Raw genomic sequence first — 16,441 nt, 5'->3', positions numbered from 1 at the left:
TGAGTAACAAGTCTGTCTCTTTGAAGCGCAATTGTGTAACGGGGAATTCTGTTAGTTCTCTCGCCTGTGAGCCCGAGTGGAGAGTACATGTAAGAATATCGCCCTCCTTTGGTTCAAAATGAGAATACAATATTTCTATGACACAATGTGAACCATTTGAAACTCTTCTCTTCCACTGAATACAGTGGCTGTCTGATGGCGCAGTCAAATGTGAAGACCATAGAAACAAAGACCGATATAAGATTTGTAACAATACAATTTATTTATTAAAAAAAAGGCCTCAAAATAAAAATACAGCAGATAAACAAAATATAGAAATATAAATACTTTCATAGCAGGTATATATATATTTTCCACAGGTTCTTTCCAAGGCATTGAAGCTTTGCACTATTAAGTAATATATTGAGGTGTCCACCCAAAACAGAGGGAGCAATTTTGCATATTTCATTTTATTCTAAATAAGCAATATAGCAATCAAGTAAGTATGATAAAGAAAATGTCAAGATTATATTTCTTGCTTTTTATATGCCCTTATTTATTGGCTTGATCCTTTGAAACAATACATGTTATAAGTAAGCTACTTCCTTGACACCAGTCTCATGCTCTTGCTAAAACTCTTGAAGCTACTCAAGGTTTGGATTTAGGCAACTTAAAATGACGTCACAACAACGTTGAATAAATGGCTAGTGAGGATTCCTGTCTGTGTTTTTTTACTGGGTTGTGTTCATTAGGCACCAAACGGAAGAAGAAGAAGAAAAAACAACACAGAGGGACTAACTGGACTTGTCCAATAAGAAACACTCAATATCATTTTCTGTTTCTGCAAAACATTTACAAAAGTTCTGTGCCCTAATGAACAGGACCCTGATTTATCTTCTCTCATTCTTTCTCTTCCCGTTCTTCCTGGTTTGAGGTCAGCCGGCCTACGGAAAATGCTCAGTAGTCATCCCCGCGGCTCACCACTTCCTTACAAGTGGGCCTGAGCAGGATGGTGTGTTCGTACTGAGCAGTGTAGGAGCCCTTTGTGTCGCAGAGCGGCGGGTACGGGTCTATGATACCCAGGTCACACAGGTTCTTCAGGGCCATCAAGTACTTGCTCTCTCCCTGCCGGTCCAACCACCGGCGGCAGAACGCCAATGTCCCGAAGTTCTCATTGATCACGTTTAGCAGATGCTTGGCCCTGGGAAGTCTTGACGCAGAACAGGGAGAGAGGAGAGGGAACACACAGGAAAGGCGTGACAGTAACCCTTCAGCAGGGCTTGAAGTAGAATGAAAAAGGTGCCAGTACTCATTGTAATTTAGTTTAATAGTACTCATTTTAATGTAATATTCCGGTACTCAAGCAGTAGAAAATGTGTGCCCTTCGGTGATAAGTATGGTTTTTTAAATAACAGGTCAGTACAGTCTTAACACCCTGACTACATCGGCCACATTGTATGCGTGAGTGTTGCAAAAATGAATGTACACATACATGTTAGTCAATCATTTCATCTACACTACTCGCACATGTCAATGAGCTTATGCTATGACAAATGCTAAAATAGAACTTGGTTCTATTTGAGACCACCCTCAGAGGGGATGATACAAGTCAGAAACATCTGGCTTTTAGGGACACAGTGTCTTCAACCTAGCTTTCTTTATCCCTGAAAACTGGATGTGTACCCCGTTCAGGCAATCCTTATTTTGCGTGCTACGTTAAGGTTAATTTGAGACGCTTGACACGCTGCAAGTCCTGCCTCTCCCATCTCCTTATTGGTTTTCACGAAGATACAACCTCACTTGTTTGCTTGGAAGACGGACGAGGAGATATTAATCAAAGACAACTTCAAAACGAACTAGGTTTCCTTTTTTATTGATGGAATAATCTTTGGGAAATGAGAAACACACCATTTTTGTGTGATCCGGGTCCAAATTCTACAAAGAACCAGATAAAAAGGGGAACATGTGCATGATCAGGTAAAGTAACAACCCAATGTTCATCTGCCAGGACAAACTGCTAGCAACAGCTGTCCACCTAAATGTCCATGAATGTTTCATGTGTGTTTCGAAACTGTCCCCAAGTGAATACAGTTGGTTCACAGTTGGTTTTGGTATTTTAACCTGAGTGCCAAGGTCATGTCTGGTGGGGATAAACAAAATCAACACACGCTCAGGGCCCGGTGTAGTCATAGTGTAAGAATAATTCACAAATCTTGATCGCAATAATGAGTAGTTATTTGGCAAGCGAGATCATTTGTAAAAGCTGTCATTCTGCACAGTGTCAATGCCCTTGAGTGCCATGAGTGTCTCTGATGTCTTTAACAGAGTCAAGACCAAATTAAATCTACAGAGTATACAAAACATTAGGAACACCTTCCTAATATTGAGTTGCGCCCCCTTTTGCCCTCAAAACAGCCTCAATTCATCAGAGCATGAACTCTACAATGTGTTGAAAGCGTTCCACACGGATGCTGGCCCATGTTGACTCCAATGCTTTCTACATTTGTGTCAAGTTGGCTGGATGTCCTTTGGGTGGTGGACCATTCTTGATACACACGGGAAACTGTAGAGTGCGAAAAACCCAACACTCAAACTGGTGCGCCTGGCACCTACTACCATAACCCATTTGAAGGTTTTGTCTTGACCATTCACCCTCTGAATGGCACGGATACACAATCCATGTCTCAAGGATTGTGTATACCCGTCTCCTCCCTCAACTACACTGATTGAAGTGGATTTAACAGGTGACATCAATAAGGGATAGCTTTCACCTGGTCAGCCTGTGTTCGTCATGTTTTGTACACTCAGTGTAGCATTCTACTTAGCATCGATGTTCCGTATCATCAATCAGCATTAAAATCAGGTGAGGCTCTCACACAGCGAGCACCGACCGAACCGAGCGACCAACCTTATTGGCACGTGTCCAACATTGAAGTTCTTCATGTAATGTGAGCACTCCATGTCATCGTGAACCGCTCCCCTTCCGGTGCTGCCAAATGTCTCGATTGCGTACACCTCACCTTCCTGTGGAGCATAAGGGTAGCAGAGGACACAGTAAACTCAGCAGATTAGAAACAACTGATGGACCGTAATCCATCTGCAATTTACATAAGACCAAAGTTCTTCAAACTGAAAGCCACTACTGGCAATTGGGAACAGCCACAAGGAAACAGGGAGAGATGCCATTGATCACCTTCTGCTAACGAATGTAGATATTTAGAGATTACTTTAAAAAAAATGTTTTTACAAGAATCAACATCATAGATGAGCTAACATTTTTCTCAATGTCATTACAGTTACTCCATCATCTCTTAAAGTGTTCTCACACACATAATCTGGGTGTGATCTATTGAAGAGGTCTTTATCACACACACACACACTACTCCCCCCTTCCCCGCTCACACACACAGAGCTCATCAGCTCTCTATCAGGTCGTTGCGGTTGTTCAAGGCCCTGTGGTATTAGCTGATAACATTGCGACACCCTCCCTCCCTCTCTGTCTGCTCAGATAATCACTCAAAATGAGAGCAGCCCCGTGGCACGCCCCGCTGACACCAATACACTCCACATAGAGAGACAAGCACACACCACCATGTAAGCAAGCACACCACACACACACACACACCCTCACACAAAGAGGGTAATGGCCCTAACGCACCAACACTCACTCCGGCTAAAAATATAACCCTCAAACATGCCACATCAGCAACTCATTGCCTCTCTCCCTGGCTTCGTTGGAAACATCAGCAAAACGCACCACTCAGCAGCTTGCCAATTAAAAAGGTTCAATTCTGTCCAAACTGAGTTAAGCATTGCAGCTGTCTTGGCGGGGGTGGGTGCGGTGGGGGGTGGGGGGTGGGAGTCCACTAGCCTAGATTTGTGACCTTAGGCTAGTGAACCTCAACCACACCCAACATTTCCATCCTCAATCTACTCAGATCCAGTAGCCTCGTCACAGATCTGTTTGTGCTGTCCTGCCAACAATGACCACAGGAATACTAGATAGCACACACAGGTCTGGGACCAAGGTACCTTTCCTGGGGCAGGTATCTATGCAGGTATCAAGGCGATATCTTCTCCTTTAGTAAGGTAAATGGTCATTAATTGACTTTGAGTGGTGAAAACGCAATGTGCTTCGAGATGCAATAAGGAGTTTCAACAAGTGGCGCTACTCACTACTTGATGCTTCTGGCTGGTAATGTGATTAAAGCTGTAATTAAAGCCCCGAAGAGGGTGCCTAAGGAGGTGTTGGAGTGTGTGTGTATGTGTGTGTGTGTGTGAGAGAGAGAGAGAGAGATGTGAATCCGAGCTCATCTCGACACTGTGTTGTAACTCTACATAGTCTAGAGATGTTCTTTCAATAACACTTAATCAAGGGTTTTAATTATATGCCACGTTTTTAAAAGATAGACATTCTGAACTGATCAAACTTGCAAGAGAGGGCCTCCCTGGTGGCGCAGTGGTTTAGGGCGCTGTACTGCAGCGCTAGCTGTGCCATCAGAGACCCTGGGTTTGCGCCCAGGCTCTGTCGTAACCGGCTGCGACCGGGAGGTCTGTTGGGCGACGCACAATTGGCCTGGCGTCGTCCGGGTTAGGGAGGGCTTGGTCGGTAGGGATGCCCTTGTCTCATCGCACACCAGCGACTCCTGTGGCGGGCCAGGCGCAGTGCGCGCTAACCAAGGTTGCCAGGTGCACGGTGTTTCCTACAACGCATTGGTGCGGCTGGCTTCCGGGTTGGATGCACGCTGTGTTAAGAAGCAGTGCGGCTAGGTTGGGTTGTGTATCGGAGGACGCATGACTTTCAACCTTCGTCTCTCCCGAGCCCGTACGGGAGTTGTAGCGATGAGACAAGATAGTAGCTACTAAAAAATTGGACACCACGAAATTGGGGAGAAAAAGGGGTAACATTTTTTTTTTAAATTGCAAGAGAGGAGATGTGTACCTTGAGTTTGTTGTTGCAAACATGGCAGGGAAAAAATAAGAAGTTTTACTAAATTGTACCCGAAGTAACATCTCAAAAAACCTTCTGTTCAAATGAAGAACATCCAGTCCCTATTTAACATCCAGTCCCTATTACATTTGGTGGCAGTAGTGGAATTTGAACCCACGCCTCTGAAAAGACTGGAGCCCGTTTGATTAAATTGTACTGAAGTATCTGACAAACCTTCCGTGCAAATGAGCATAAGAGGATTAAGGTTACCTCCATCCTGGTAGCTTCTCCTCCCTTGACGATGGGAACAGTCTTGCCTGCGTGTATCCTGTACTGTCCGATGGAGTGGCCATTGAGGTTCCTGATTGGCTTTACTACATAGGGGGAAAAATATATAGAGATTTTTTTTTTTAAGCAATAATTTATATGTAATATTTATATATCTTTATATATAAATATATCTTTATATATCTTTCATTGTAATTTCCCAAATCAAACCAGCAAACATAAAAAGAGGCAAACAGTTTCCATTATAAACAAACCAACAAACAGAGAGACAGACAAACAGAAGGAGCCTGATACCTTGGTATGTTTTCCCATCTATCTCCACCTCATAAGACTCCATGACCTCCTGGATGGTTTCACCCACGTCACATAGACGCACATCTATCCCTGCACACTGGGAAAATGCTTCAAACTTAAACGAGCTCTCTCAAATGGACGAGAGTTGACGCGTACACAAGCATTCATCAACCATCTCTACAGAGCTTAATATCAGACGAGTGATGAGTGAGAGTTACATCGCACATCCTCTTATGTTAGCTAGTATCCAAGAAATGGTCATTTAGCAGAAGCTTTTATCCATGCGGCGTACAGACAGGTCGACATTAACGGTGACAGAATACAGTACATTCAGTATTTGTGGCCCATGTGGGAATCAAACCCTCATAGTGTTGCCAGCGTCATGCTCTAACCCACTGAGCCATTGGAACCAAAGTCATGGATGAATGGGCTGAGTTACCTTGATGCCTGTGTTGGTAGCATCTCTCACAGCCTCCAGTAGTCTGTCATACTTTGGGTTGAAGGTCACGGTAAAGGCACAGTCAATGATTCGACCTAAAACACCAACAACATGAACATAAAGGACATGAGGAGGTAATGCTTTTTCTGACTGCTTGTTTCAGCTGGCATTCTGATATTCACGGAGTGTAATTACTAGCTCATTATCATGCAACTACAGTACCATTTTACCATTGTATACTTAAACAAGTGTATCAGTTAAGGCAAGACAGGCAGTAAAAGAGGGATCCTCAGTCCTGCTTTTGGAGAGACTGCAGTACTCCAGGTTTTGGTACCAGCTCAGCAGTGGAACAGAACACCTGATTCAGCTAATCAAGGTGTTGAAGACCAGTTGATTAGTTGAATCAGATGTGATGGGATTCAATTGCTGGAACAAAAACCTGCAGTACTGCGGATGGACTATTATTGCTTCAAAATGCAAGTGCAACCAGATACATACATTAGGCCGGGTATCTGTAAAGCACTTTGTGACAACTGCTGATGCAATTTTACCTCAACTATAACCGGTGCCCCCGCACATGGACTCTGTACCGTTTACCCCCTGTATATAGCCTTGCTTGTTGTTTTACTGCTGCAGTTGAATTATTTGTCACTTTAATTTTCTATTTTCAACTTTTCACACTTATTTTTTCTTTTTTTCTTAGCGTGCTTGGTTAAGGGCTCATAAGTAAGCATTTCACCGAAATGTTGTATTTGGCACATGTGAAAAATAACATTTGATTTGAAACAAGCTTTCTAAAAACATTTTATTGAGAGATTGACAGAACTCCGTGCCAGTGCTGACCATTTATGTGTGTGACAAAGTTTATTTCTATAAATACATGTGATTGATTGATTGATTGAAGTAACACAAAACAAAACTACAGACTGAACAGAAACTGAGTGTCAGCGTGTTAACTGACCGTTGATGTGCGTGCCAAAGTCTATCTTGCAGACGTCGTCATACTGCAGTACTGTGGGGTCTCCAGCGTTGGGTGTGTAGTGGGCAGCAACGTGGTTGATGGAGCAGCCAGTGGGGAATGCCAGGCCAGCCTTCAGACCATTCTCCTTGATTAGCCTCCTACTACAACCCTCCAACCGCTCACTGTTGACACAATGAGGTCAGGTTTAACATTCAGGATATGTTCACTTCGGCAACATACAGGTGACTGCCACAACAAAGGAAACACCTAACATAAAGTGTTAGGCCACCACGAGCCAGAACAACTTCAAAGCACTTATATTCTACAAGTGTCGACACCACTGTTCCACGAGCAATTCCACCATTTGGTGTTTTGGTGACGGTGGTGGAAAATTGTCTCAGGCACCGCTCCAGAATCTCTCATAAGTGTTCAATTGGGTTACGATCTGGTGACTGAGACGGCCATGGCATATGGTTTACATAGTATTCATGCTCATCAAACCATAAAGTGACCACTAGTGCCCTGTGGATGGAAGAATTGTTATCCTATGGGGGCATAGCCATGGTAGGCAAAATAATGACCTGCCCTACATTTTTATACATGACCCTAAGCATGATGGAACGTTTAATTGCTTAATTAGCCCAGGAACCACACCTGTGTGGAATCACCTGCTTTCAATGTAATTTGTATCCCTCATTTCCTCAAGTGTTTCCATTGTTTTGTATTTTTTAGGTTAACCGTACCATTGAATAAAGTCTCACTTATAGAGCAGTCCGCCAACCGCTCACTGACAGACAGGGACCACGGCAGACATGGACAGGTGTCACATTCAGGATATTTTCACTTCAGCAACACATTAACCATGCAGGTTAATAAAGTCTCACTCAATGATCTTCAATGTTGCCCCTGTAGCGCTCCAGAACCAGCTCAGCAGTGAAACACCTGATTTAGCTAATCAAGGTGTTAAATATCCGTTGATGAACGAAATCAGGTGTTTCCCTGCTGATCTAGGACAAAAAAAAAAACTACAGTTACGGCGACTCTCCAGGTGCAGGACGGAGAGTCACTCAAGAATCTCAAATGCGTCAATAAACAATATGACTGAAGTGAACAACAGGCAAGTAGTATAACATGGCAGTTTGTAAAGTACCAAGGCCTATATGATTTGTGAATGAACCTCACCAGATGTCAATCATGGTCATCCCAGGTTTGATCCAGGTATTGACGTAGTTCCGGACCTGTCTGTGGGCCTCGGCAGCCTGACGGAAGTCATTCCACATCTCCTCGTTAGCCTTGTCTAGGACCCTCTTCTCCTCGTGGGTGGTCCTCCACGCTGCACTGCGCCTGGTGGTGAGGAACACACACTCCATGTGCGTTTTCGTATGTGTGTGTGTGTGTGTGTGTGTGCGTGTGTGTGTGCGTACACGCCGGTGTCACATGGAGTCACACGGAGACATACACACACACAGACATGTATGAACAGTCACAAATGCACACACACACCTTCTGTACACACACCCCACAGACAGCACATTCTTTATCATCTCATTATGCAAATGTTTTCTAATGGGATTATGATTTCAAACAAAACGTTCAGGAAATGATGCAGCATACACTGCAGTTTAGAATGCAGGTATAGATTAACATACCGGTAGTGTGTGTACATTTTAATGCAGTGTATGCAGCTATAGATGAGTTTGTGTCTAATTCGTTATTATATTTAACCTTGATCAAACCAATAAAGTGGATAAAGACAGAATTGAGGCACATCCAATATTTTTATTAGGTATCAGAGTATGAAGTATGATGGACTGTAAAACCACAGAGGCCTCGATAGGATCTATGACCACCGCACTGCAAAAAGCCAATGCACTTGGTAGAGGTGACATACCCGTCTTTAGATGGGGGATATTCACACTCCTCTCCTTTTGGGAAGTCTCCACTGGGATACAGCTCACAAATAGGGATGGAGGGAGGGTCAGTCTGTCCCTTCACTGTGGCCCAGATAGGAGAGGGAAGGAGGGAAAGGAAGGAGGGAGGGGAGGATGAGAAGAGAGGACAGGGGAAGAGCAGTAGAGAGAGGTTAGCCTCTGCAGATGTCCAACCCATTGTTGCTATTAGCAACACATGGTAACATATTGTCACAGCACATGCTACAGCAGGGTTCCCCAATAAGTGGCCCGCAGGTGATTCTTTGCCTCCCTCCCAAGTTTTCTGAGCAAAAGAATAAATAAAAATAATAATTTTTAATCACCAGAAAATGAGCTCAAAGTGATTTTAATTTCAGGGAATATGTTCCCCAATATGTCAACGCATAAATAGAGAGGCATACATTTAAAGTCGGAAGTTTACATACACCTTAGCCAAATACATTTTCACAATTCCTGATATTTAATAAAAGTAAGAATTCCCCGTCTTAGGTCAGTTGGGATCACCACTTTATTTAAAGAATGTGAAATGTCAGAATAATAGTATAGAGAATGCTTTATTTCAGCATTTATCACATTCCCAGTGGGTCAGAAGTTTACATACACTCAATTATTTGCTTCACGGTTGGGATGGTGTTCTTCGGCTTGCAAGCCTCCCCCTTTTTCCTCCAAACATAACGATGGTCATTATGGCCAAACAGTTCTATTTTTGTTTCATCAGACCAGAGGACATTTCTCCAAAAAGTACAATCTTTGTCCCCATGTGCAGTTGCAAACCATAGTCTGTCTTTTTTATTCCTTGCTGGCAGGTTATTTTGGAGCAGTGGCTATAGATACTTTTTACCTGTTTGCTTCAGCAGCAGCCTTTCAGGTTCTGGGTTGATTTATAGGTTTTTATTTTATTTTACTGTGGCTAGTTAAGATATTCTTTTTTACCTGTTTCCTTCAGCATCTTCCCAAGGTCCTTTGCTGTTGTTCTGGGTTTGATTTGCACTTTTCACACCAAGGCTACGCTGCCGCCCTGTTCATCTCTAGGAGACAGAATGCATCTCCTTCCTGAGCGGTATGACGGCTGCGTGGTCCCATGGTGTTTATACTTGCGTACTATTGTTTGTACAGATGAACGTGGTACCTTCAGGTGTTTGGAAATTGCTCCCAAGGATGAACCAGACTTGTAGAGGTCTACAATTTTTTCTGAGGTCTTGGCTGATTTCTTTTGATTTTCCCATGATGTCAAGCAAAGAGGCACTGAGTTTGAAGGTAGGCCTTGAAATACATCCACAGGTACTCAAATGATGTCAATTAGCCTATCAGAAGCTTCTAAAGCCATGACATCATTTTCTGCAATTTACCAAGCTGTTTAGAGGCACAGTCAACTTCGTGTATGTAAACTTCTGACCCACTGGAATTGTGATACAGTGAATTATAAGTGAAATAATCTGTCTGTAAACAATTGTTGGAAAAATTACTTGTGTCATGCACAAAGTAGATGTCCTACCCGACTTGCCAAAACTGTAGTTTGTTAACAAAAAATTTGTGGAGTGGTTAAAAAAGTTTTAACCACACAAGTTTTAATGACTCCAACCTAAGTGTATGTAAACTTCCGACTTCAACTGTATCTGATCGTGTCCCAATGTAATGCAGGATTGAAATCATTCTGTTTATGTCAAATATTATGTCTGTTTGGGATTCTTGAGGCCAATTTGCAATGTACAAATTATTTAGAACTATGTTCCGGCCCCCTGGCCATCAGCTGAAGGAGAAATCATCCTACGGCTGAATGTAATTAGGGATCCCTGTTATACAAGGAGTATGACAGTATATGCTTACAAGGTAGCTACCTAACGTATAATGTCATGTGTATAACATTACAGGTGTACAAACAGTGTTCTAGAGGCAATCTCTTCTCAAGAAACAAACCTCCTCAGGTCAAACAAATGCCAATATGTTTTTTTTAATGCCATCTGTGAGCCATCAAAGGTCGTCCGTGTATCCACCGATGTAAACAGAAGGAACTCAGACCATGCAGCGGAGGACAAAATGCCAACATCAATGGCAAGAACAAACTCACCTCCTTTCTTCTTCTTCTTCTTCTTTTTCTTTTTCCCTGCTGAGTTCTCAACATCTTCCCCATCTGTTGAAAACACATGGCTTATTCTCTTAGCAAGCACGACGTGTTCAGTCACAATTCACAGTGCCTGCAGTTAACTGTTTACACTTAAGAAGTTACGTCAATGCACCACCACCGCAACTCATGTCACGTCAAATTTGTAGGTTTGTAGGATTAAAGGAGCAAATCGGGACTTCAAGATCCGTATGAGAATGATAACGACAATGAGGATGGTGATAATGATGTTAAAAGAGGACTTGGGAAGTGGTTCAGTCACAATACCCAGTGCAGTTCTTGCAGTAGATGTAGTTTGTTAATGCACCACACTAAATGGCACCAAGCCCGTGTCACATGTTGAGTTTGAGTATGAGAATGATGATAGTGAATGATGATGATGAAGTTGAAGTCAAAGAGTCGTTTACCATCCACTCCATCGTCCTCCTTCTCTTTGTCCTCCAGCAGAGCTTGCTGCTCCAACTGTTTCGTCACATCACCAACACCTCCTCCGGTATCTCCATCCCCCTCAGCCTCATTTGTCCCTGCTGCAAAGTCATACACACATACACACATGTGCGCACACACACACACACACACACACTCAGTGAGTAAATTGTTCATGGTTCTGAGTCATTTTGAGAAAGTGCATAGACTGTGATCAGAACTTGGCAGGAGCCATGCATAATTTCAATCTATACCTTAGGAATCAATATCCCAAGGGCGTATGTAGGTACCTTGCAGGATTATGCCATGCCATTTAGCCCTTCTGAAACGGGACTTCTAGTCTATAGAAAAATAGTTCAAGGTGCTCCAGAAAATAAGATCAAGTCCACATGTGTTTTTACAAGATAAGATAGCCTTTGCTTGTCACATAGTTTTGTCAGCAATTAATGTAATGCTAGAGCATGCTTTATTTTTTAGCCCTAGTGGAGCTCTTTTATAAGGCAAGGCAAGTGCTGAAAAGTCCTGGAATATCACGGTCATGCACAGACAATTGATCTGGTATCTGCCTATTACTGTTGAAAGCAACATCCTTCAATATTCGAATTGGACAACACTCCATCAAACCAATAGAAGAAGAGACATGTCAAGCCTCGAGAGAGGCATTGCTCAGTTTCCAGATGTGCATCTGCCAGTTAGCCCTCATAACGGGACAGGGGCCAGGTTTTCCCTCACAGGTACGGGACAACTGTGACTTTAGTGCTTTTTTTACGCTATGGCACAAATGGGAGCCCTCAATAATTGGCTATTTTCAAAACGGCATTTATCCACAATGTCATGCGTCTTACCTGGAGCAGCAGTCTTATTCTTTTTCTTTTTTCTTCTCTTTTTCTTCCCTGATTCCGAGGGCTCCTCGTACTCTTTCTCATCGTTCTCGCCGGCGTCCCCATTGAGAACTTCGGGCGCCTCCAGTTCAGACTGCATTGTCTCGAGCTCCGCCATGATCAGCGGCAGGAATGAAGTGACGCATGAACTGCTGGGAGCCTCCAGTGGACATATTCTGAAACAGTCATCAGCTGCAGCCTGTGGCTGGCTGTGCTCAAGGGAGAGCCTGCCTGCCTGCCTGCCCCGGTAGAGGCAGCTGAGCCATTAATGATTCAGACTTCCCACACCGCATTTATATACTAGCCTACACTCTTTTCTTGTCACTAAGATAGGACGTGTTTAGTAGGCACTTTGTGCAACTTCTTGACCTCAAAAGAGAAAACTAAACACGTCCGATCTTAATGACAAGAAATGAGTGTAGGCTAGTGCATAAATGCTGTTTGGAGAGTCTGAGTTTGCGATTCTATACTAACTTTGTTGACCCATTTCAAGATATAGTATGAAATGGAATATGATGTATTATCAAAGTCAAATAGATGATCAAATGTACATACACATTATCACTATGACACTAGTGGTTCAAATGACTAACAAATAAATAATAAAGAGAGCCCTTGATCTAAACTCTATTAAAATGACATAAAAGGACAAAGTCTATCAAATGTTATCATCACTCACTAGCCTACAGTTGACATGAGATGTCCTCGATGAATGGCCCATAAGGGATGCAGGCCAGAATCAAATCACCACTTTCTTTCTTGAACAATTATCATCCAAATATGTGCTAGCGCGTCCATCTCAAGTTGCTGGGCTCTCTCTGTGCACTGGGGGACGGGGACCACTTTGTTTCGCATAACTTGTGTTTGCAAGTTATCACGTGCTCGAGCCACATTCTACTTTTAGAAGAGGAGTGATCCGATGGTTTGTATTGTCGATGTTTTTTGTTTTCAGATTGTTTACAGGATTCTTATCATTCCTTGTGCGTGAACACGTTTATAGACCGCCCTGTGCAGTGTATCCAAGCAACAAGTTTCCGCAAAATCAAACTAAAAGGATGAAGGTTACATTTACACTAATAGCTAGATGAAAAGGGAGGTTTGTCCAATGTTATTCTGACGGACACCTGCACTAGCTTCTCTTCTTCTACTTGGGTTCAAATGTGTGTATTTGGCACCAGATCTAGACAATATGTTGAGTTTGTAATTGAGTGGAATTATTAATAATGACAGATTTAAGACCCCGACCACTGTATTTCTTTGACCAGGTGAGGTAACCAATGGACATTATTATTGTTCTATAATTCTGCAATATAGAGGAAACATGGGATAATTAGGTTTATCATAACTTTTACACCTCTCTTGAGAACAGGACACGGATGCAGGAGGCCTTGAGAATGCACATGAAAGGACCATTCCTTTGATTTGGCAAATGAACAGTGGTGTAAAGTAGTTCAGTAAAATTACTTTAAAGTACTACTTAATAACCATTTACTGCAGAGGGGTAAATCAGGGTGTTCCTTGGTAGTCTTAAACAAATCTAGTGTGAAACAAAAGTATACAACTCACACACATGGTTATGGGTTTAAAGAAAATAATGTACTTTCTACTCCATAACATTTTCCCTGACACCTAAAAGTACTTGTTGCATTTTGCCCCTTACAAAAAAAGATTGCAGTTTTGAAACTGCAGATAAAGTGCAGTACCTGCAGTCGACTTTGATATTGTGTATGCAGTAATTACAGAATAACTACAGTGTACTGCAGTTGAAAAAAAGGTGTTATTTTGAACACAGTATTTGCAGCATACTACAGCTATACTGCACTCTAACTGACTGCAATCTTTTTTTGTAAGGGAAATGCAGAGCAGGACAGGTCCAATTCATGCACTCCCTGGTCATCTCACTAAACGAAAATGCTTTGTTTGTAAATTATGTCTGAGTTTTTGAGTGTGCCCCTGGCTATCTGTAAATAAAATAAAAACAGAAAATCCTGCTGTTTCGTTTGCTTAAAATAAGGAATTTGAAATTATTTATACTTTTTAGTTGACTTTTGATACTTAAGAATATTTTAGCATTTACATTTACTGTTGAAACTTAATTATATTTCAAACCAAATACTTTTCGAATTTTACTCAAGTAGTATTACGTTAATGGATTACTTTAAATTTTACTTGAGTCATTTTCTATTTACTTTTAACCAAGTATGAAAATTGGGTAAGCCTACTTTTTCCACCACTGCAAATGCTGGTGCACTTTTGGCAACAAACAAAGTAGGTCTTTATTGGTAACGCATTTAGGGCATTAAGTCTGTGGTTTTTGTTATTGTTGCTTAGTGGTTAATAATATTGTTGTTATTTTTTTGCATTTCTCTATTTTCTATTATTTTAATTTATTGATAGCCTTTGCAAGCACAGTGTGTTGAGGACAAGGATGAGTTATCAAAAGTTTTTTTTTAAACAACGATAATGCATACAAAGTGCAAAATAAAATCTTCATAAGTGATAAACCTCATATCTCCCCTCTGCTAACGGACTAATGAACATGGGTGGTGGGAGGAATCTGGACTGGCTGGATGACATGAACCAAATGGATGCATACAAGTATGTGGCCCCTCAGTTGTTGAGCGAGTTGGGGGAGTTTGCTTCTACAGTACCAGAGGAGCGAGGAGGTATGTATCCAGACTGGCTCGTATTCTATTATATTCAATTCTACTCTATTTGATCTATTTCTATACCTTTGCCTGCAACACAAGATATCCGTAGTTCCCATAGTTGCGGTTTCAATTACTTGAGTGTGTCAATTTATCAATATGTGTGTGACCTCTCACTTCACTCTGAGTTAGGTGGGGCTCTTTCTCATAAAGAATGACTTAATTTAATACAGAAAATTGCAGACAACCAAGCAAGTAGAGAATGGCCTAAACAAAGCACCCATCCTCCGCCCCTAAGGAGACGTCAAACCACAAGTAAGGAGGAGGAGAAGGAGGGGGAGGAGGAGGAGCAGGGGGAGAAGGAGGAGGAGGGACGGCCTGGCGTTCATGGTGGAATGGAATGCCTCAAATACCAAAGATGAACCAGGAGGACCAAATCAAATCAAATGTTATTTGTCACATGCACCGAATACAACAGGTGCAGACCTTACAGGGAAATGCTTACTTTCAAGCCCTTAATCAACAATGCAGTTTTAAGAAAAATACGTGTTAAGTAAAAAATAGATGAGTAAAAAACAAGAAACAAAAGTAACAAATAATAATAATTAAAGAGCAGTAGTAAAATAACAATGGCGAGGTTACATACAGGGGGTACCAGTACAGAGTCAATGTGTGGGGGCACCGGTTAGTTGAGGTAATTGAGGTAATATGTACATGTAGGTAGAGTTAAAGTGACTATGAATAAATAATAAACAGAGAATAGCAATAGCGCACAATAGGGGGTGAGGGGTGGGGCAATGCAAGTAGGCTGGGTAGCAATTTGATTAGCTGTTCAGGAGACTTATGGCGTGGGGGTAGAAACTGTTGAGAAGCCTCTTGGACCTAGACTTGGCGCTCCAGTACCGCTTGTCGCCTATGACTGGTGGCTGGAGTCTTTGACAATTTTTAGGTCCTTCCTCTGACACCGCCTGGTATAGAGATCCTGGATGGCAGGAAGCTTGGTCCCAGGGGTGTACTGGGCCGTATGCTCTATCCTCTGTAGTGCCTTGCGGTCGGAGGCTGAACAGTTGCCATACCAGGCAGTGATGCAACAAGTCAGGATGCTCTCGATGGTGCAGTTGTAGAACCTTTTGAGGATCTGAGGACCCATGCCAAATCTTTTCAGTGTCCTGAGGGGGAATAGGTTTTGTCGTGCCCTCTTCACGACTGTCTTGGTGTACTTGGACCATGCTAATTTTGTGGGTGATGTGAACACCAAGGAACTTGAAGCTCTCAACCTGCGCAAATGCAGCCCCGTCGATGAGAATGGGGGCATGCTCAGTCCTCTTTTTCCTGTAGTCCACAATCATCTCCTTTGTCTTGATCATGTTGAGGGAGAGATTTTTGTCCAGGCACCACACGGCCAGGTCTGTGACCTCCTCCCTATAGGCTGTCTCGTTGTTGTCTGTGATCAAGCCTACCACTGTTGTGTTTTTTTTTTTATCTCAATGATGTATTCTTACTGAACTTTTGCACTTTATCATGTACATAACTCAGTGGATG

General features: G+C 42.4%; 1 protein-coding gene across 2 annotated transcripts; it reads right to left on the bottom strand.

Annotated features, from left to right (window-relative positions):
* Positions 1-238: 238 nt before the first annotated feature.
* LOC118400913 (methionine aminopeptidase 2-like) lies at positions 239-13,071 on the bottom strand. Of its 2 annotated transcripts, XM_035797915.2 has the most exons (12): positions 12,931-13,071; positions 12,216-12,490; positions 11,352-11,471; positions 10,891-10,953; positions 8,783-8,885; positions 8,074-8,235; positions 6,892-7,073; positions 5,931-6,025; positions 5,492-5,588; positions 5,180-5,283; positions 2,888-3,003; positions 239-1,189 (listed from the first exon to the last, which is right to left on the bottom strand). In XM_035797915.2, the coding sequence occupies exons 2-12, from the start codon at positions 12,367-12,369 to the stop codon at positions 937-939; spliced, it is 1,449 nt and encodes a 482-aa protein (XP_035653808.1). In that variant the 5' UTR covers positions 12,370-12,490; positions 12,931-13,071; the 3' UTR covers positions 239-936. The 2 variants fall into 2 exon arrangements, with proteins under 2 accessions (XP_035653808.1, XP_052330609.1); XM_052474649.1 differs by lacking the exon at positions 12,931-13,071 and having other exon boundaries at positions 12,216-12,583.
* Positions 13,072-16,441: the final 3,370 nt, after the last annotated feature.

This window comes from Oncorhynchus keta, chromosome 22 (genome assembly GCF_023373465.1).
Source record: "Oncorhynchus keta strain PuntledgeMale-10-30-2019 chromosome 22, Oket_V2, whole genome shotgun sequence".
Classification (NCBI taxonomy): Eukaryota; Metazoa; Chordata; class Actinopteri; order Salmoniformes; family Salmonidae; genus Oncorhynchus; species Oncorhynchus keta.
Note: the sequence above shows the minus strand (reverse complement) of the source record. Positions and strands in the feature narration are given on the sequence as shown.

Bases quoted from the DNA above. Each gene is read 5' to 3' on its own strand.
- LOC118400913 (XM_035797915.2), bottom strand. From the start codon at position 12,369: ATGGCGGAGCTCGAGACAATGCAGTCTGAACTGGAGGCGCCCGAAGTT. The intron at 5,284-5,491 runs GTATCAGGCTCC...CCCCCTATGTAG, and splicing joins AGATGGGAAAACATACCAAG to TAAAGCCAATCAGGAACCTC. The intron at 3,004-5,179 runs GTAACCTTAATC...TATGCTCCACAG, and splicing joins GAGAAGCTACCAGGATGGAG to GAAGGTGAGGTGTACGCAAT.